The 22,270-nt window shown below is 41.9% G+C and overlaps 3 protein-coding genes across 3 annotated transcripts; all 3 read right to left on the reverse strand.

Annotated features, from left to right (window-relative positions):
- Positions 1-1,125: 1,125 nt before the first annotated feature.
- Positions 1,126-3,450, reverse strand: LOC310793947 (N-acyl-aromatic-L-amino acid amidohydrolase (carboxylate-forming) A-like; the record flags this gene model as incomplete). Its single annotated transcript, XM_083655829.1, is given in 7 exon segments — positions 1,126-1,320; positions 1,771-1,794; positions 1,797-1,885; positions 1,972-2,079; positions 2,377-2,470; positions 2,899-3,091; positions 3,317-3,450. Coding segments are annotated over 7 exon segments (837 nt in total).
- Positions 3,451-8,290: 4,840 nt separating this feature from the next.
- On the reverse strand, positions 8,291-10,671 carry LOC310793948 (N-acyl-aromatic-L-amino acid amidohydrolase (carboxylate-forming) A-like; the record flags this gene model as incomplete). The annotated part of the gene is made up of 5 exons (XM_083655830.1): positions 8,291-8,485; positions 8,936-9,048; positions 9,132-9,270; positions 10,124-10,319; positions 10,538-10,671. 5 exons carry the CDS (start codon positions 10,669-10,671, stop codon positions 8,291-8,293), a joined length of 777 nt encoding a protein of 258 aa, XP_083511956.1.
- Positions 10,672-16,354: 5,683 nt separating this feature from the next.
- LOC310794254 (erythroblast NAD(P)(+)--arginine ADP-ribosyltransferase) lies at positions 16,355-19,366 on the reverse strand. Its single transcript, XM_083656212.1, has 4 exons — positions 19,279-19,366; positions 18,902-19,002; positions 18,093-18,796; positions 16,355-16,800 (listed from the first exon to the last, which is right to left on the reverse strand). Exons 2-4 carry the CDS (start codon positions 18,959-18,961, stop codon positions 16,725-16,727), a joined length of 840 nt encoding a protein of 279 aa, XP_083512338.1. The 5' UTR covers positions 18,962-19,002; positions 19,279-19,366; the 3' UTR covers positions 16,355-16,724.
- Positions 19,367-22,270: the final 2,904 nt, after the last annotated feature.

The raw sequence follows: 22,270 nt of genomic DNA on the forward strand, positions 1-22,270 counted from the left end.
GTCTCAGTCTGTTAGATTTTCCCCATTTCATAAACAGAGAGAGGGGGATCAACTCCAGGGGAGAGTCTCCCTGGTCTTAACAGTATGCCCATGCACACAAGCGGACAGCAGTCGAGTAAACAGCGGAAAATATTGCTGTATACACAACCATAAAGGTGTTGACAAAGCATGGCTGGATGCCTCAGCAACATGGTATTCAGAATTTGTCTGTGTCAAATTGACTTGCTGACATCATGTGTGTTATGATGGCGCCCTCTAGAGGATGGATTCTCAACTGTTGAATGCAGAATTAGTTGGGTGTTCTCTTCATGCATGTTTTGTGTAGGCCTAGACTTTTGACGCGTTTTCTGAAAATGCTGTTAAAAAAAAACGCATTTACGCTTCGAAAATCATAAAAGTGGTCCTCATTTGTGAAGATTGTCGAACACAAACTTTGCTGTTTCATAAACTTTTGTTAACCATACCTTATTTTATGCTCGACGCCGCTCATAAATGCCTCTTTTTATCCAAAGCCTGTGCTGGTGATATTGTTTTTTCCGGGTTAGAGCTCCCAGCCATCACAGCGCGCCCCCCCTTCCCCCCCCCTGGTCGAAAGCTTGGTAAAAAAATAATATCACCAGCACAGAATTTGGATAAAAAGAGGCATTTATGAGCAGCATCACGCTTTCAAACCCCTCAAGTATGTGGCTTTGAAATGTTTTTGTGACACTTGCAAATACGTGCGTATCACTGATTTAGAGAGCTTGAGAGCGAGAGTCGGAGGCAAGTCTATGTATGGACAGGGGACTCTTGTAGGGGAGACGATCACCTACTACCCGGAAAAGAGTGCCAAACGGGGCTAACATACACCATGATTCTATAGATTATTTTTTAAACATTTACTGTTGGCAATAGAGCAGCCCCACTGGATTTAAACATATAAACAGTGAATTGTAGTGTTTTATTAGTTATATCCATGCATTTAATTGTCATTACATAACTTTCACATTTGCTTGTCTAAATCTATGTACAGTAATCCTGAGATGATTGCAAATATGAAAAGCCACAATTGTACAGTCCTTATTTTAGTTCGTGATTTACATTTATCCAAAATCTCTACATCTTGTTCTCTTTCTTCCTCTGCTCTCAGTCCATCTTCACACTCATGGACGGGATGGTTAGAGTGATCTTCCGAGCTAACAGGAAGGCCATATTCTTCTCATAGTACGCAGCTTCATTCACAAAGAAAGGGTGGAGTTCTTTCCCCTCATACTTAACAGTCTCTCCAGAGAGTGACATGAATATGGGGTCACCTGGTTGGAGAAGGCAGAAGTCCCTATCCTGGAGAAAGACAGAGAGAGTGAGGAAGTCAATTCACCAGGGCAGCTTTTATACAATTCCCTCTCTTGTCACACACATAATCCCATAGCCACCTTCTCCCAACTCAATGCGTATAGCCTTGAATTTATCCAAATATGTGTATGCATCCAACAACCCTATATTTCATTTTGTTGGTAGCATTGTTGCTGCTATATTTATTCTTGAGGGAGTTGAGTGATATAAAAAATACTGTAGCCTTTTGTTGTTGCTATCCAAATCAAGAGGGGCCGTTTTGAGTTACAACAGTGTAGCCTGACACTTTTTGTACTTTACATCATTTGTTTGATATCTGAATTGGGCTTCTGTATGAATGCTGTTCTTGGATTATGGCACAAGGGATTGTGACATATGAAATCCTTTTGGTAAAATGTCAAATGACTGAAATTAATACTGCAATGTCCTAAATTGTACCTGTAGGTGGGGGTGTATGATAGCACAGTAATCTCCTTGGTCTCAGGGTCTCTTGGATAGTCTATCATCTTCTCGTAAACGTATGCTTCCACTTCTCCCCCTTCAAAAGTAGTACCTGTAGGAAGAAAATCATGTTGGTACTGATACAAACAAGGCTCAGTTACACTGTTATAGCTGTTGCTTAATTTGTTGTTGGTGTACCAGAATTGAATCTCTCCACCCAATCTATTGTCTGGTCCACAGCCTCTCTCATCAAGTTAAAGATATCAGCTCTGACCACTCCGTTAGGTTCAGGTCCAATCTCCATTGCTGTGGAGAAGAAGACACTCTGAGATCTATTATTGTCATTAAATGAGGGACTTTAAAATGAATAAATATCCAGACAGACAAACAGACAGACAGACAGACAGACAGACAGACAGACACGCACGTGCACGCACGCACGCACACACACACACACACACACACACACACACACACACACACACACACACACACACACACACACACACACACACACACACACACACACACACACACACACACACACACACACACACACACACACACACACACACACACACACACACACACACACACACTTACTGAAGCCATGCTTGCCCACTGCACGTAGCCAGGGAGACTCAGGAAGGGGCGTATCTGCACAGAATAATCTCACCGGCGCTGAGGTTATCTTCCTCTGAAAACCCAACAGAAGAACTCTTTAGCCCACAGCAACCTCACTGCTGCCATTCTGATTAGAAATGTTTTGTTCATGTCAAATTACAACTCACTCCTTAAAGCTATTTTGTGCATAAGAATAAATTCAGTTTAGCAATTTTGTCGTTGATGATTGAGATCTTCTCGATTGTGCATATGAGTGAATTGCAACAATTTCAATAAAACTAAGCAAATCATTTACAATACAACTAAACACACACACACACACACACACACACACACACACACACACACACACACACACACACACACACACACACACAGGAATATGCATTTGATTCATATAATTACATCAATTCAGGCAGAACTACAACTACAACACAGCTCACAGTACATTAACTCCCTAATATTCATCTTTCAGTTTGTGTGAGACCAAGATGTTCTTACCTGTAGATGTTTATAGATGTGCAGACTGATCGGGTCTGAGATGCCGGTCATGATGCACAGGCCCATGTTGGCAGTGGTGTTGTGGAGATCACAAACCAGGTCCATGGTGTCTTGACTCCCTTTGGGCCCGAGATGAGCGTTCAGCTCCTGGGCTCGCCTCACCTCATAGGGTGTGGCGTCTGATATGGGTGCACTACAGGCCAGAAGAGTCCAGATATTTCCAAATTCAGGATATGAAAATAGCTCATAGAGCAGTTTCAAAATGGGTCTAATTTGACTGTCAGTGGAGTACAGTGTTATTGAGCAGAAATCTCAGATGCAGGGATTATCAACCAAATGTCAATTTTTATGGGTTCTCAGCATGCAAATCTTTGAAAATCTCAGCTGTAGCCTACTCTTTTAGTACATTTCTACTCACCTGAGTAAGGCATCGGTGAAACAGCGGTTGAGATCTGTTTCTGTGTATCTTTTGCAAGCTTCAACAGCCCGTGGGTTTGAGATGAGTGAGGTTATAGAGACTGATCCAACTTTATCTACCCGTCGTTTCTGCATTTCTCTCACAACCCAAATGCCAGACATCTCATTTCCATGGGTGCCACCACAAATGGCAGCACGGGACAAGGCTGGGAAAGAGACATGATGCTCCATCTGTTGGCAGGGAAAAAGAGGTCGATAAAGGAGTTGTCTATTCTTCCTTCTTCTGTTCCTTTTAGTTTGTTTCAAGTGAAAATGCTTGCAGAGTAAAAGGCTCTGAGCAGTTAAACAAGTTTGATAGGAAAAGCAAACTGTTGTCTGTCAAAACCTGTTTGGAAAGTAAACCTTTTATAGCAGAAACCCTACAGAGATCCCACCTCAATGTAATGTGATTGGATGATGAAAACAGATTCAGCCTCTGGTCAAAAGGGCAACACTCTGCTGGATGACACTTTGTAGCTGTTCCTGTTTGTTGTTAAGAGAGTCACTTAGGTTAATAAGTGACAGATCAAATCTGAGTCACAATGTAGGCTACAAATATATGTATGTAATGTATGTGTGTATAATATATAGGACATGCAATTTAGTATGCCAATAACAAGAGAATTTAGGGCCTGTAAAGACGTTTGTTGTTTGAACATTGTTGTTTTTGGAGACCTGGACACAAATAACCCCGGTCATGCAGTTCAAGAATGTCCTTTACACCTGACTAGTAACCTTTTGGGTCATGTTGACCTAAGGGACAATAGCTAACCTTCAGCAGGATCCTACAGGTCACCTTAACCTGTTAATCCCTAAGCCTATTTTTCAGCTCACCTGCCGGAAATGACATGCCCAAACTGAATGGAGTATATATATCTCCACAACTACAGGGTTTTTTCTGATTTTTTTTATTTATTTATTTTATTTTTTCCCAAAAGATAGCCAACACCTGTAAGATTGCTGTATAAGTGTGAGAATCAATTCAAAAGCTACTGTATCAGAGTAAATCAGTTAGAAAATAGCAAAAGAAAAAGAAAAAATCAAGCTGCGCCAAAAAACAACAACACTATTTTGGATGAAAACCACCTGAAAATCATGGGTTGGCATGCTAAATTCTTCTATGGATCAGTAGAGTAATATTATCTTATGAGTGCTTGTATCAAAGCAAATCCTTAGAAAGTGAACCAGAGCAGATATGTTTTACTACAGGTAGGTCCAGGTGGACCTGATTTGGGTACATTGTGGGCACCCTGTGTCTGTGTGCCATTTGACTTTTCTATGGTAGGAGAGTGAAAAACTTTTTCTCTCTCTCATTTATATATCACTATAGGTATTCAGTTAATATGCGTAATGGTTTGGGTAACCCTCAAGCGTTACTCTGTGTTTCTACTGCATGCATAAAGCAAGATTCTTCAAAGCCTGGGGCGTTACGCAGAGGGATATGTCGGGAACCCATTGGTCGATTTGGATGGACACCTCTATAGAACCGTCAGAGCCAATAGAATCGACATGAGGTGAAATAATTTACATCAGCATTTTGGTAAACAAACCACATCACTGGGTGGAAACGGCAATGGGACTAGGGATGTCCGATATTATCGGCCTACCGATATTATCGGCCGATATTAGCATAAAAAAAATCGATATCGGAAAATATCGGTATCGGTTTTCATGCCGATTTTTTTTTTTTTTTTTTTTTTTTTTTTTAAAGACAGGGGGAGTCTCACTGAGAACAATGCTCTCTTTTTCAGGAGTGCCCTGTTCACATTCACACACACATTCATACCTGGAAGCTGACCAGTACAACCACAGTCTGATCTGTTGGCCACTGAGCAGCTCCACTGGAGCGGTTGGGGTTAAGGGCCTTGCTCAAGGGCACCTCAGTGGTGGTAATGAGGGAGGGGCAAGCGCTGCCTTTTCACTTTCCCCACCCAGATTTATCCTGCCGGTCCCGGGGATTGAACCGACGACCTTCTGGTCACAAGCTCGCTTCTCTAACACTTCCAACTTTAACACAACATGCATATTATATATTAAACTCTTCAGCTACATTAAGCTACATTATGTAACTTGTTACGTGAAATTTTGGTGGAAAAAAAGCCCGCTTATATCGGTATCGGTTGATATCGGTTGATATCGGTATCGGAAATTAAGAGTTGGACATTATCGGATATCGGATATCGGTAAAAAAGCCAATATCGAACATCCCTCAATGGGACCCTATGGAGCCTGAGCATGGGCGCCAGAAGCGGGGGGGCAAGGGGACATTTTGCCCCCCTAAATATGAGAGAGTGGGGAAAAAAGAGGAGAATCCGCAGCCAGTGCTCCAAGAGCGAGTGAGCAACCCAATCCCCCCGCCCCCGCCCCCGCCCCCACCCACCCCGACTCGCTGCTCAGCTTTCGCTTTTGGCAGCCTACTACTAATGGCCCATTTCCACCGCTGGTATCAGCGCGGCCCCGCCCAGCTCGTCTTGCTTTTTTGTCACATTCCACCGATCAAAAACCTGGCCAGCCCGAGTTGAGTCGGGGTTGAGTCGTGCTGCTTTTGGTGCCTGCTCTGTTGAGGTTCCAGCGCTGTGGACCCGGTACCATACGGTGACGTGAAAACACGGCAGACGACTGATTGGTCAGGCAGAATCGTGTTTACTGTACCTACTGTCAATGCTGGATACCAGTTTAGTGGGGCTTACCTTCTCTTCTGTTATTTCCATCGGTCTTTTGTGTTGCTGCCTTCGGCTCTGGTGAAATAAAATCGATCTCCTTGCTCAGCTTTAGCACGACGGTGGTTTTGAGAGCATGAACATTGATCTGCGGCAGATCACCTTTTTTTTAATACATAGATTATATCATCAAAGCTCGAAACATAAGAAAAAAGAACAAACAAAACAAAACAAATTAACTAAAGTAAGACAACACCAAATGAGAAAAGAAAGGAAAAAAAGGGGGGGGGGGGGCGGTAGAGACTCATCAGGGACTTAAAAATTAATTAGAAGTGAGTAATAAGTTATGAGTATACCCAGCAAACATTTTCACGTATAACGACCGTCTGCTGCACGTCAAACCACTATATCTAGTCAGGGTCTAATTATATATCCTGGAATGGAAATCGTAGCGACGTAATTCGTCTACTTCCCCACAACGTCAAAATATGCCGCTCCCACAACGGCTATATTCAGATATTCAGATAAAAATCTGCACGGTGTGCATGCAGCAGCGTTGCATATAGCCTACTGTATGTCCAGATTCAACCATTTTTGCTACATCGAAAGAAAGAAAATATGACCTCATCGGGGGCCCCGCGGCGCCCGCTTCGGATTCCTGTGTCTTAACCACTAGGGCCTAGTGGTAGCCTAGTGACTAGGCTATCGATTTTGTTAGAAATTCTCTCTGAATTGTGTCATATACTGTATAGAGTCCTTAACATTGAGTCCTTAGCTTTTGACGTGACGGCCCCTACTGGAATTTGCATTGCTAGGTTGCCTCGCTAATTCTGTTTCATGATTCCAACCAGCGATGAGACAGGTATATATATGATATCATTTATGATAATGTAACCAACGTGACTTGACCATTTATTTAGCAGACAGCACCATACAGCACAACATCCAAGACCCAGAACACACTGCGTTCATTTACGGCAAGAGTAATGGGACAATACACCACAGCATTCAGGAAGCTTGTGATAAATACAATAAGTGACACTTGCTATGGGTACTTATATGACATAAATGTGTTTTCATATTTAAAAAAAGAAAAGGGCATTCAATAATAGTCGTCATTGCACGTGGAGGGCACGTCACACTGTGACTATCTGATCACACAACAGGTAAATTGTCAATCAAATGTCATTTTATTCAACAAAAACACAAAAGACACCTACGTGCGGTGTTTTCAAAGCAATATGAGATCAATATTTATTGTTTTGAAGGGACAGTCTAAACACTACTTTGGGGGAACGTGGAGAGAACGTCAGACTTTCTGGGTAGATGACTTACGGGAATTCTCTCGTCTGGTGACGTCGCGGTCAAGACGATGTTTGTTGGGTACCAGCATATCCAATAGGTTCCGTTGAGAATATGTTTGTATTAGATCTACACACATTTGCATATGAATATACATACATATGAACACACTTATATATAGGTGAAAAATACACCACCATTAAGGAGACAAAGTTACAACAACTATCTCATGAGCACTTTGCTTCTTGGTGTGGAGGAACAGTAGGTAAGTTGTTAAAGTACTCAATAAAGGGGCCCCATAACTTGAAAAAAACATCAGTGGATCCTCTAAGGGAGAACTTAATTTTTTCCAAGCTTAGAAAGAACATCACATCATTCAGCCAAGTAGAGAAGGAGGGTGGTTTGGGAGATTTCCCAGATAATAATAACCTTCTTTTTGCTAAAAGTGTTGTGAAACTGATTATATCTATATTTCGGGCTGTGCATGGTAGGGGTTCACCTGGTTCACCAAATATGGCAAGTAGGGGGCATGGTTGTAGTGGTGTATGTAGAACAGTAGATAGTGTGTCGAACACTGAAGCCCAGAAACTTTGCAGTTTTGGGCAGGACCAGTACATATGTGTAAGATGTGCTTAAGGTTCTCCACAGCGGTCACATTTTGGATCAGACTCAGGAAATATTTCAGCCAGTCTGGCTTTACTAAGGTGGACTCTGTGAACCACTTTCAACTGAATTAGCTGAGTCGTGCACATGAAAAAGAGTTGACTCTCTTCAAAACATCTTTCCACCAATCATCCGTCAGCTCCATTCTTCTTCCCATTTGGACTTAGCTTTGAGTGTTTTGTCTTCAGTCGAATGTGTAATATCTGTATAAATATTCGAGATACAACCTTTCTCGTTTGGAGGTCTCGAGATTACGGTAGTTTATTTTTTATCCAAAATATCTATGTCTTGTTCTCTTTCTTCCTCTGCTCTCAGTCCATCTTCACACTCACGGACGGGATGGTTAGCGTGATCTTCCGAGTTAACTGGAAGGCAACATTCTTCTCATAGTACGCAGCTTCATTCACAAAGACAGGGTGGAGTTCTTTCCCCTCGTACTTAACAGTCTCTCCAGAGAGTGACATGAATATGGGGTCACCTGGTTGGAGAAGGCAGAAGTCCCTATCCTGGAGAAAGACAGAGAGAGCGAGGAAGTCAATTCACCAGGGCAGCTTTTATACAATTCCCTCTCTTGTCACACACATAATCCCATAGCCACCTTCTCCCAACTCAATGCGTATAGCCTTGAATTTATCCAAATATCTGTATGCATCCAACAACCCTATATTTCATTTTGTTGGTAGCATTGTTGCTGCTATATTTATTCTTGAGGGAGTTGAGTGTTATAAAAAATACTGTAGCCTTTTGTTGTTGCTATCCAAATCAAGAGGGGCCATTATGGGTTACAACAGTGTAGCCTGACACTTTTTGTACTTTACATCATTTGTTTGATATCTGAATTGGGCTTCTGTATGAATGCTGTTCTTGGATTATGGCACAAGGGATTGTGACATATGAAATCCTATTGGTAAAATGTCAAATGACTGAAATTAATACTGCAATGTCCTAAATTGTACCTGTAGGTGGGGGTGTATGATAGCAGTAATCTCCTTGGTCTCAGGGTCTCTTGGATAGTCTATACTCTTCTCGTAAATGTATGCTTCCACTTCTCCCCCTTCAAAAGTACTACCTGTAAGAAAATCATGTTGGTACTGATACAAACAAGGCTCAGTTACACTGTTATAGCTGTTGCTTAATTTGTTGTTGGTGTACCAGAATTGAATCTCTCCACCCAATCTATTGTCTGGTCCACAGCCTCTCTCATCAAGTTAAAGATATCAGCTCTGACCACTCCGTTAGGTTCAGGTCCAATCTCCATGGCTGTGGAGAAGAAGACAAGCGACTCTGAGATCTATTATTGTCATTAAATGAGGGACTTTAAAATGAATAAATATCCAGACAGACAAACAGACAGACAGACAGACAGACAGACAGACAGACAGACAGACAGACAGACAGACAGACAGACACGCACGTGCACACACGCACGCACACACACGCACACACACACACACACACACACACACACACACACACACACACACACACACACACACACACACACACACACACACACACACACACACACACACACACACACACACACTTACTGAAGCCATGCTTGCCCACTGCACGTAGCCAGGGAGACTCAGGAAGGGGCGTATCTGCACAGAATAATCTCACCGGCGCTGAGGTTATCTTCCTCTGAAAACCCAACAGAAGAACTCTTTAGCCCACAGCAACCTCACTGCTGCTATTCTGATTAGAAATGTTTTGTTCATGTCAAATTACAACTCACTCATTAAAGCTATTTTGTGAATAAAAATAAATTCACTTTAGCAATTTTGTCGTTGATGATTGAGATCTTCTCGATTGTGCATATGAGTGAATTGCAACAATTTCAATAAAACTAAGCAAATAATTTTCAATACAACTAAACACACACACACACACACACACACACACACACACACACACACACACACACACACACAGACACACACACACACACACACACACACACACACACACACACACACACACACACACACACACACACACACACACACACACACACACAGGAATATGCATTTGATTCATATAATTACATCAATTCAGGCAGAACTACAACTACAACACAGCTCACAGTACATTAACTCCCTAATATTCATCTTTCAGTTTGTGTGAGACCAAGATGTTCTTACCTGTAGATGTTTATAGATGTGCAGACTGATCGGGTCTGAGATGTCAGGGATAATGCACAGGCCCATGTTGGCAGTGGTGTTGTGGAGATCACAAACCAGGTCCATGGTGCCATCTTGACTCCCTTTGGGCCCAAGATGAGCGTTCAGCTCCTGGGCTCGCCTCACCTCATAGGGTGTGGCGTCTGATATGGGTGCACTACAGGCCAGAAGAGTCCAGATATTTCCAAATTCAGGATATGAAAATAGCTCATAGAGCAGTTTCAAAATGGGTCTAATTTTACTGTCAGTGGAGTACAGTGTTATTGAGCAGAAATCTCAGATGCAGGGATTATCAACCAAATGTCAATTTTTATGGGTTCTCAGCATGCAAATCTTTGAAAGCGTAGCCTACTCTTTTCGTACATTTCTACTCACCTGAGTAAGGCATCGGTGAAACAGCGGTTGAGATCTGTTTCTGTGTATCTTTTGCAAGCTTCAACAGCCCGTGGGTTTGAGATGAGTGAGGTTATAGAGACTGATCCAACTTTATCTACCCGTCGTTTCTGCATTTCTCTCACAACCCAAACGCCAGACATCTCATTTCCATGGGTGCCACCACAAATGGCAGCACGGGACAAGGCTGGGAAAGAGACATGATGCTCCATCTGTTGGCAGCGAAAAAGAGGTCGATAAAGGAGTTGTCTATTCTTCCTTCTTCTGTTCCTTTTAGTTTGTTTCAAGTGAAAATGCTTGCAGAGTAAAAGGCTCTGAGCAGTCAAACAAGTTTGATAGGAAAAGCAAACTGTGGTCTGTGAAAACCTCTTTGGGAAGTAAACCTTTTATAGCAGAAACCCCACAGAGATCGCACCTCAATATAATGTGATTGGATGATGAAAACAGGTTCAGCCTCGGGTCAAATGGGCAATGCTCAGTTTGTATAGCTGTTCCTGTTTGTTAATAAGAGAGTCACTTAATAAGTGACAGACCAAATCTTAGTCACAATGTAGCTACAAATACAAACTGTGCAAATAGTACATGCAATTTACTATCCAAATAATACTATTAATAATTTAGGGCCTGTAAAGCAGTTTGTTGTTTGAACATTGTTGTTTTTGTGACTGATTACACAGGAGACTTGGACACAAATAACCCCGGTCATGCAGTTCAAGAATGTCCTTTACACCTGACTAGTAACCTTTTGGGTCATGTTGACCTAAGGGACAATAGCTAACCTTCAGCAGGATCCTACAGGTCACCTTAACATTATTCTGGGGCAGTTGGGATGTATTCACAAGGAGGAGTGCCTTGGCTACACTAACACTACAATCGTATTTGAAAATGAGAAGCACAACTGAGTGTATAGCCTACATTATGGTAAATGTTGAAAAATGACTGTGAATGAATGAATCTGTACATTTCCCAGCAGACCGGGAAATGTGCATAAAAAAGTAAATATGCATGCTGACTCCCACCAGAGAGGGCGCCATCAGAATGCGCTCCATGACTTCATCCTCGAGTTGTGCTGCAATCCTCAGGGTGCTTTCAGTAACGTTTTCATGCATGCAGTAATGTCACTCCAGCAAATATCGTGGGACTCAGTAATAACAAAAACTGTAACTTGAAGGAACAGAATTCGTTTCTGGAATAGATTTATCAGGACGGCTGCTTTGTGTGTGAACATTTGTGTGGAAGAGCAACACAGAATATTGATTAACATTAGATCTGACCGATCCTCTCGGCATGTCCCTGCAGAGGAGTTTTGCCAGAAAAGGACAGAAAAGCTCTCAAGCCTGAGTAAACATTGAGTATAACATTTCCAGAGGAAACATTTATAGCTCAATATACACTATGTTAAGTCTCAGGAGAGAAAACATCTCTTTGCCACCTGACCATATCATTAGTTTCTGAATAATTTCCCCCAGTCCTGCTCAGAAAAAGGAAATAAATTAAATAAACTGGAAAAGGCATTTGTGTTTGACACCATCAAATTATTATACATGAAGCAGACAAGAAAACAAAATTGGGGAACACTTGAAAATCTCCCCTGTATGTATGGTTACTTGTGTTTAAAATGTTTTACCGTAGGCTATATTCCTCTAATCAGAATGGATTCCTTTTATAATAAGAATCTTGTGGATTTATATAGCACCTTTCACAGAACCCAAGGTCGCTTAAATTCTGTAGTGTTTCTCGCAATTTTGTTGTATGCTGTGTATATAAAGCAATTTGAACTGCAGTCCATGTCTGAAATAAATAATGTTTAATAGAAGAAGTTCTTGTTTAACATGACCACGATTAGGTTATTCTACAACAGTGTTTCTCAACCACTAGGTCGTGGCCCACTGGTGGGCTCAGAGTGCCATCTAGTGGGCCGCAGAGGACCTCTCACATCGAGATGGTGGACAGCTCCAGTTAAGATGCTTCTTAAGAGCCTTCTCTTTTTTTTTTCTTCTCTTCTGTTAAGAAGGCGTTTGGGAAACACTTCTTTGGAGCCTTCTTAACTCCTTAAGAAGCTTCTTAACTCTTAAGAAGCTTCTTTGTTGGGAAACTCAGCCAATGTTGTTATCCTTATCCAAGATGCAGGTGCCCTGGCACTCCCATACTGTATAGTACTTTACAATACCGAGCCCTATTTCACATGCCAGTGCAGAGGTTTTTAGGTGCTCTACAGCTCCAGATGTATCGGTTCGGTGCTCAGTGGTTGGGAGGGTGTAGTGCAGTTTACAATTTTGAGCATCAGCTCCGCCATGTGGAAAAGGTGCTCGGTTTTGGAAAAGTACGCACTATTTGTGAGTGCCAGGGCACCCACATCATGGATAACAACATTGTCTCAGAGGTGGGTAGTTTTATTGTGATTGATAACGTGTATATCGCGTGCAGCCATTTAGCCGACGTTGCAGTGGATATAGGGGCCGCGCATCCGAGACTCAGAAGGAAGAATGACTGATGAGTGACTCTCGCGTTGAGGCTATTAGGCCCTACTGGCCGATATGAATGGAGTGATAAGACGCTGATAACGCCAAATTGAATCGTATGACAGCAGATTCAGCTATTATCAGTAGTTCCAAATAGCTTATGAGCTTTTTAGTATGGTGCAGGCACTGTTTCAGAAGAGCTTTCAGATGTGACATCTGAGCCAGGGACTGGCCCAGGAGAGGTGGTCTCTCAGAAACGGGTTTTGACTTTCTACAGGTCTTGTCTGTGAATGTGTTCTAAAGTGAATGATCCACAGACTCACTGATAAGACCTAAGGTACCATGTCCTTCCTGCATCAGATAATGTTAACACTATATCTAGAACGAAATCTAGAACGGCTAGAACGAAACATGGAGAAGCTGCTTTTCAATTTTATGCACCAGGGGCATGGAACAAGTTACCAGATAACCTTAGATCAGCTCCGACACTTCAGTCTTTTAAATCCGCCCTCAAAACTTTTTTATTTGATATATCTTTACTGTGACTTCTTTTTTTTTTTTTTATTACTCTTACTATTTTACTATTGTATTTCCCACCTCTGTGTTTTTATTGTAACTTTTTTACTGTGATTGCAAAAAAAAATCTGATGTAATTTCATGTGTTCCATTGTTGTATTGTTTTATCTCTTCTATTTCTGTAAAGCACTTTGAATTGCCTTTGGCATGAAAAGCGCTATATAAATAAAGTTGCCTTGCCTTGCCTTGCCTAGATCAGTGGTTCTCAACTGGTGGGTCGCGACCCAAAAGTGGTTCGCGGCGCGGGGACGTCTTGAGTGGGCATGGGGGCGGGGGGGGGGGGGGGGGGGGGGGATTCTACTCTTTGATGATGCTGGCGTCCACTGCTGATATGACTTCAGAGGCTGACTTCAAAGGTCTTGGTTCTGAAGCCAGAGTGAAGAGCCTGGTAAAGTAGGCAGCATCGGTTTGCTAGCCTTTTCGGGAAGGGGGCTAAATAAAGCTCCAAAATTAGGCTACATTTTGCAGAGGGGAAATCTGAAATTTGGGTCGCAACGGAAAATGTGGGTCGTGAGGCTAGACCAGTTGAGAACCACTGATTTAGAGAGTGCACCCACAGAGATAATTGTAACAATTCAACAGCATTGACATTAGTCGATCGTAGGCTACTGATTGTGCTCAATGCAGCTCATTAAAATAAACACACTAATTAGCAGTACTCTACAGTACCACCAGGAGCAAAAGACACTAATTGGGTATTTTCCCTGCAAGACAGATGGGCAATTGAAAAAGCACTGCATTATTAATACATAATTTGGTAACACTTCATAATACTGTAACACAAAAAATGGGTAGTTACTGAGGAACGAGTAAGGAACGAACCATTAGTTCATGAATAGTTAATGATTAGTTAATGAGTAGTTGATAGGTAGTTCCTTAATGGTAGTTACTTAAGAACTGACCATTAGTTACCATGTTAACGAACCAGTAAGTAATGATTACTTCCCTAATTTTTTTTTTTTTTATATGTTTTCATTCACTAGTTCATTAATAGTTAATGGGTAGTTCCTTAAAGATCCTTAATGGTAGTTACTTAAGAACTGACCATTAGTTCCCATGGTAGTTACTAAAGAACTGACCATTAGTTACCATGTTAACGAACCAGTAAGTAATGATTACTTCCCTAAAAAAATTTTTTTTAATATTTCACTAGTTCATGAACAGGTAGTTCCTTAAGAACTGACTATTAGTTACCATGTTCGTGAGCATGACTCCACCAAATACTTACCAGTTGTTCATGAGTACTCATCGTTACTTCATGATTACCTTACCATTACTTACCATGTTAGTGCATCATTACTTCCTGCTTACTTTACCATTAGTTCCCATGTTTGTGCCCCCTCAAGTGAAGCAGTACATCTTCCTGAGTTGTTACTAAGGGATACACCATTACTTCCTGCTTACTTTACCATTAGTTCCCATGTTTGTGCCCCCTCAAGTGAAGCAGTACATCTTACTGAGTAGTTACTAAGGGATACACCATTACTTCCTGCTTACTTTACCATTAGTTCCCATGTTTGTGCCCCCTCAAGTGAAGCAGTACATCTTACTGAGTAGTTACTAAGGAATACACCATTACTTCCTGCTTACTTTACCATTAGTTCCCATGTTTGTGCCCCCTCAAGTGAAGCAGTACATCTTCCTGAGTTGTTCCTAAGGAATATACCATTACTTCCTGCTTACTTTACTAGTGAAGACGAATTTATTCAAGTATGCAAATTAAAAAAGTGTAGCTCCTCCCACTTTAGTAAAGTACCCTACCCCACTTAGGAGATCGAGGTACCCCACTAAAACCACGCCCCCGAGGCTCTACGACCTTCAGGGGCGGGGTTACCTTTTTTGGCTCCACCCACCCCCGCCGGAAGCCAGGGAAAGGGGGCGGAGCCTATTTTTTAACATTCGAACTCCTTGGGGGCGTGGCTACAGTTCTAGCCTACTTTGGTTAGGCCACGCCCACCGGAAGTGCGATATGTAAACCCTACCAAAAAAAGTGTTTTTTTTACTAAGTGTTTGAGCCAAGAACTAGTGAAATATTAAAAAAAAAAAAATTTAGGGAAGTAATCATTACTTACTGGTTCGTTAACATGGTAACTAATGGTCAGTTCTTAAGTAACTACCATTAAGGAACTACCTATCAACTACTCATTAACTAATCATTAACTATTCATGAACTAATGGTTCGTTCCTTACTCGTTCCTCAGTAACTACCCATTTTTTGTGTTACAGTATTATGAAGTGTTACCCATAATTTTAGCCAACAAAGATCAGGGAGCACCGATCCTTGACAGCAATAAGGTCACCTGACCTGTCACCTGACTGGGATGAAAGTGAAACACATGGCTCTGAGCAAGGCAAGAAACACAGACACCACTAATCAGATGTAACATCACAATGCCATACACCTCCTATAGAATCTACCTGACACATATCAGGGTTTTCAAACTCTGGGCCTCCCCCAGACAAAACTCAGAAAACTCCTCTTAGTTTGTTTAGTTTCGCTCAATTTGGGTGCCTAAAGGATATATATATATATATATATATATATGTGGAGAATCTAATCTATCATGATAATATCCCTTTGTTACATCCTCTATAATCCCTTTATGATACCCTCTATCATTTAATAGGCTCTTAATCAATTCACACACAGTTTACAAACTGCTGTAACTGCAGTCATCACATGAAAAGATGCTCACAGCCGCTAAGTCCTGGAATGAATAATGTAGAAGAAGGGGCAGTCCAGTAAGTTTATTTATGTATTTATTAATTTCAGTTTACATTCTTCAACCCTGCACCCCGTTGAGAAAATGTGTAAATATTGAGTAAATAATGTCATGGTGTATAGGACGAATCAGCGTGACGTCACTTGCCACCCAGAAATGCGGAACCCCACGTCAGTTAACTAGTATGAGATGTGCCAAACAAACATTAATATCTCAAAAACTATACATCACATCGCTTCTATTTTGACATTCTGAGTGAGAGCAGAATTAGCTCAAGAGTTTGATGTATAATATATACATGTCGTGTTAAGGTTGTGTGAACTGTCGCAGTTTTTTAAATGTAGCTCAGCTGATCCCTCGTATATCAGCTGTTTCCTCTGCCGTCCAAGATTCTTATTGTCTATATGCTCAGCAAAACAAAAAAAGTGATAAAGCCATAAGCATTACACTGCCCAGCCATTGGGTAGAGGAGCCAGGTGGGGACCTAGACAAAGAAAAACAGAGTGAAAGATTAATATATTATTGCATATTCTAATATCACATGATAAAAAAGAACATAATATGTCTTTTCACTTGCTGAGCTTGGAATTATACATTTCATGGAGTGTAGCTCTTAGATATGAGCTTCAAAGAATTGACAAGCCATTTGGCAAAACTGGAAAAGGTTCTTTAACACACACACACACACACACACACACACACACACACACACACACACACACACACACACACACACACACACACACACACACACACACACACACACACAAAATGCCTATCTTAGTGAGGACATAAAGCTTTCCCTAGCCCCTAACCTTGAACCATCACAAGTGAATGCCTATACTAAACCTAACTAAACCCAACGTAACCCTTAACATGTGTGTGAGAAAGGTGTCAGAGAGAGACTCATTCTTTGGTTAACTATTCACATGTGCACAATGATTATAGAAATGTGCGATTAGACTCCAACGTGACATCATACAGATGTTGCTCATTTAATATTGCAGTGCTGCTGCAGTGCTGCCACAGCGGTCAAAGTGGGGGCTTCCACAGGTGTGGCAGCAGTGCTGCAAGAATGACTGATATCTGTCATATGAAGGGGGTAGTGGAGCAGAGAGTAGAATAGGATATTCGCCCCTATGGAGTCTAGACTGGTGGTGAGGAGAGCACTCCTGAGATCTTGATGGATGAGAAGATGAGTGGGCTTCTGGAGATCTCAGACCTGGGCGTCTGAGTGATGAACTGGGGGCGAATGGGCTGGAGGAGGGATGCAAAAACGCTCTGAAATGACAGCAGGCGCACGAGAGACGAGAACAGATTTGAAGGTTGACAGCTGAATAGGATGATGTGGCTCGCTCTGATTGGTTTAGTCTAATCAACTGGTATAATCAGCTGATAGTAAACAGCTGATACGAGCAGGGGAGAGAGAGGTAGAAGAATGATGTATGAATGAATAAATGGGTAGCATAGAAAGTCTTCTTGATTGGACGTGTGCATAAGCTTCATAAAATATCCTCACTTCCCAGTTCTAAAACTCATTAAGATGGCTGTACAAGCACACAAACACACACACACACACACACACACACACACACACACACACACACACACACACACACACACACACACACACACACACACACACACACCTACACACACACACACACACACACACACACACACACACACACACACACACACACCCACACACACACACACACACACACACACACACAAGCAGAACCTCACAATTCCAAGCACAGTGTGTAGTCTCACCGATTAGGAAACAAGTAACAGCGGTCTGTGGGGCTTCGTTTTGCAGATTTCAAAACGATCTCAGTGTGCGGATAGTCATGACCAGCAATGTCTTTTACTTCGTCCACCGTGAACACTTCAGACGGGGACAAGAGCAGCTCAATGTCCCCCCCGCATGTGTATTCCTCCATGTTGAGAACGGAGCAAGAGGTGATATTGAAAAAGGACCCATCCTCTAAGTCGGGCTCTTCCATCAGCTCCTTATAGTCTTCTTGAACTGAGGTGAACCGGCCAAATCTCACCTCTGAGCCGTTTTGCACAGTATATTTTTTCCCTGAGACCCGATACACAGTCTGACATGTCTTCTTCTTCGACAGCCTCAAGGTGTCCATCAGGAGGAAGTGAAGAGACTTGAAGTGGAAGTTGCTGCTGTAGACACTAGCATTCCCGCCCAGACTTTCAACCTCATTGTTAAAGATCTTTCTGAATGCTTCGCTCCCGTATTCGTACGCCAACAGTGCCGCAGTGTGCTCCGCCACTCCTCCGGGGATCGGGGCTGAACAGTTTTTTGCACTCCACGCTTCCTTTAACTCTGGACTGCGGCCTAGTTCTTCGCTCAGAAGACCTGATGTAACCTTCTCCAGCATCTGGTCCCGGCATCCCAGGTACAGGTCATCCACAGCATCCGGGGCCATGTCCAGCTGTATCGCGGCCCCTACAGCCACCTGTAATCGATTGGGAAATTCAAAATTAAGTTCTGCAGAGACGGGGATATGTTTTTTGGAAACATCCAAGCAATCTTTGTCATTTGTAAGAAAAATGAAACTTACTTTGCAATAAAGAGCTGCGAAAACAGTAACGGCAAGGATCCTCTTTCTTTCGTCCCACATTTTGCACGGGGCTGCTGTCCTCTTCTTATCTGCAGAGAACGCTGACGGAGACAAAAGGAAAATCATGTGAAGTTCCATTAACTAGGCTAATAATGAAAAGTTCCATGACACTATTTGAATTAATGAAATGATCACACATCCAGTTAGTTTGTTTAGATAAACCCTCAAATTACTAGTATCAGTTTTGTTCCTTGGTATACGGCAACCCCACCCCTCCCCTCACCCCCATGAACCCTGCATAATGAAAATACTAAAACGGTCAAAGAAGACTGAATACAAGCCTGTAGATGCAGTATGGTTGAGATGCAGCCACATACCTTTAGCAAGAAGTATGAATCTCGTGTTGTAGGATATCAAAAAATGTTGGGGGAAAGCTGAAGCGACAGCACGTCCATACACGCCTGATGTGTTTTTCTGCTATCACTCCCTCTAACATGCAGACTGAAGCCAAATTATATCTCCACCCAGCAACTCCGTTTCCTTCCCAGGAGGAAATGGTGTTTGGAGTCAGGGGAACTTGTGTTTGTTCTGCTGGAGCTGTTGGGAGTTATAGCTCTCACTGGAAAAAGTGATTTCTTTGTTGATGAGATTTTTAGGACCAAACTAAAACCACATGGTCTAGCTCCGTGTTTTAAATCCCTGTTTAACTCTAAGGTTATCTCCACAGTATAGAGCTAATCTGCCTTTTTGTATAAAAATGTAGTTCCTGTTTCTGTTTATGCAGAAACAGGAACTACCGAACAACCAGAGACAGTGTCAACCACAATAATGCACTTAGCGCACTTTTGACACAAAGCTGAATCCCTGGATTTTCAGAAGAACCTGTCAAAACCGGCATATGGAGGGGCTGAAAAATAGCTTATTTTCTTAAATAGAACCACATGCTTGCATAAACATTTTGTCAACATCCCTTTTTATAAAATGTATTTGTGATCACTTTACTTCACCAAACGGAAAGTGTGAAATCCAAGCTGTCCTTTTCTAAGCTGTCCTTACTTGCATGGGATTTTGAAGTCCAGTCTTCAGTCTTTCAGATGCTTTCCTATAGTTATAGATGATTATTTAACTTGATTCACTGTGTTGACCTTCTCTATCTTTGAGATTGGTGCTCTGTGAAGTTTTTGTGACAAAATGCTTCAAGCTAAAAGCCCATCACACCAGAGCCTTGTTAACCGGTATATCAAGGACCCCTCCATCTCACTTTAGTACATCCATGGCTCTATGTGTAGCTACACACACACACAGCTAGCCCACAGTATAGGCTCACGGACCCCCGTTGATGAAATGTTGTCTCTTGGACCTAGTCTCACATAGTCAGACCCACGGTCAACATCGTCAAGCTTCCAGCGACGGAGGATATCATCTACGGCTGGCACTGCGAGACTACTTGGACCCAAATCGGAGAATATATATGTTGTTGGCCCTGCACCAAATGGATTGAGTGTGCTCGCTATTGTTGAGTCTGGACAATACTTTTTTCAGGGGTAAAAAAACAAAAACAAACTAAAAAGTAACTGGTAAAGTAACTAGTAATGTAACTAATTCCTTTTGAAAAAGTAATCAGTAAAGTAACTTTTATTACTTTTTAAGGAGTAATCAGTAATTAGTAACTAATTACATTTCCCAAGTAACTTGGAAATCCAGGGGAGGGCTGTAAGGTACTGCACACAGTGTAATGTCTTTTGCTTACTCAATATATACATGTGTATATATATATGCACATAGGGAATAATTTTATTCCACCAATGTGGTCCTGTCCCCCCACCCCAACCCCCACTTGTTGGGCAAGTTACTTGGGATAATTCTGCCAACGCCATGGTGTTCAGGTGATATGGTTTTATGGTGGGGAATCAGCTTGAGCAAGTCAACATAGCCTATAATGCAGGAACATTTCTCACCACTGCACATCACATCCTATGATTATGTGAACAGGATATGGACACAGGGCTGATGTGATCCAGAGTGACCCGACAGACACAATGTGCATGGCTCTCCAGAGGCTGATAAAGGTTTTTATTGGGGACCACAAACATAAAGAATCAGTCATGGAAGGTGTAGTGGCATGAGAAGTTGCTGCTCCCGTACCAGGCTCCTACCTCCATCCTTCACTAGATTGTGCATGCCTTCCTTCCTCTGTCACATTCCTGACCAGTTACTCAGCTCTCTTTCCAACAAGCTTCTCACTATAACAGAGTCTATCAAGTAGAGTAAAGCTGGGGGAGCGCCAGACAAGATAGACAAACAAACAAACAACGTTACATCATATTTGTCTGTCATACATTAAAACTAAAGTAACCAGCCTGTTTTGAAAATGTAAGGAGTAGAAAGTACAGATATTTGTGTTAAATTGTAGGGAGTAAAAGTAAAAAAGTTGTCAGAAAAATAAATACTCATTAAAGTACACGGTAATGCTTTAGAATACAGCCCGCAAATAAGCATGTAGTTATAGCATAACTACGGGGTACAAGAAGTGTAGTTATAGTATAACTACAGCGTACATGGAGTGTAGTTATAGTATAACTACGGGGTACAAGGAGTGTAGTTATAGTATAACTACAGGGGTACAAGGAGTGAATTTAGACTTTAACTAGAGGGTAACAAGATCTGTACTTATAGTAGGCTATAACTACGGGGTACAAGGAGTGTAGTTATAGCCTAGTATAACTACGGGGTACAAGGAGTGTAGTTATAGTATATCTACGGGGTACAAGGAGTGAAGTTATAGTATAACTACGGGGTACAAGAAGTGTAGTTATAGTATAACTACAGCGTACATGGAGTGTAGTTATAGTATAACTACGGGGTACAAGGAGTGTAGTTATAGTATAACTACGGGGTACAAGGAGTGTAGTTATAGTATAACTACGGGGTACAAGGAGTGTAGTTATATAGTATAACTAAGGGGTACAAAGAGTGTAGTTATAGGCTACTCCTTGTGTAGTTATACTATAACTATAACAACACTCTTTGTACCCCGTAGTTATACTATAACTACATGCTTATTTGCGGGCTGTATTCTAAAGTGTTACCAAGTACACTGATACCTTAAAATCCTACATACAGTAACAAAGGAATTTGTACTTAATTACTTCCCATCTCTGGGCAAGCATTGCACCTATCTGTTGTGTTGGCCTCTTTAAAAAGGCATGGTTTATATACACGTTGCTGGTGATTGGGCAACACCTCTGACACGCCCACCAAACAAGAGACAACATACCTCAAAGCCAGAGTTGTATAATAGAAGAGTTCCGACATCTCCATTCACTCCAATGGACCAGTTTTTTACTCTCAAGAGTTCCAGGAAGTAAG

Source organism: Poromitra crassiceps (genome assembly GCF_964638095.1).
Source record: "Poromitra crassiceps genome assembly, chromosome: 19".
Classification (NCBI taxonomy): Eukaryota; Metazoa; Chordata; class Actinopteri; order Beryciformes; family Melamphaidae; genus Poromitra; species Poromitra crassiceps.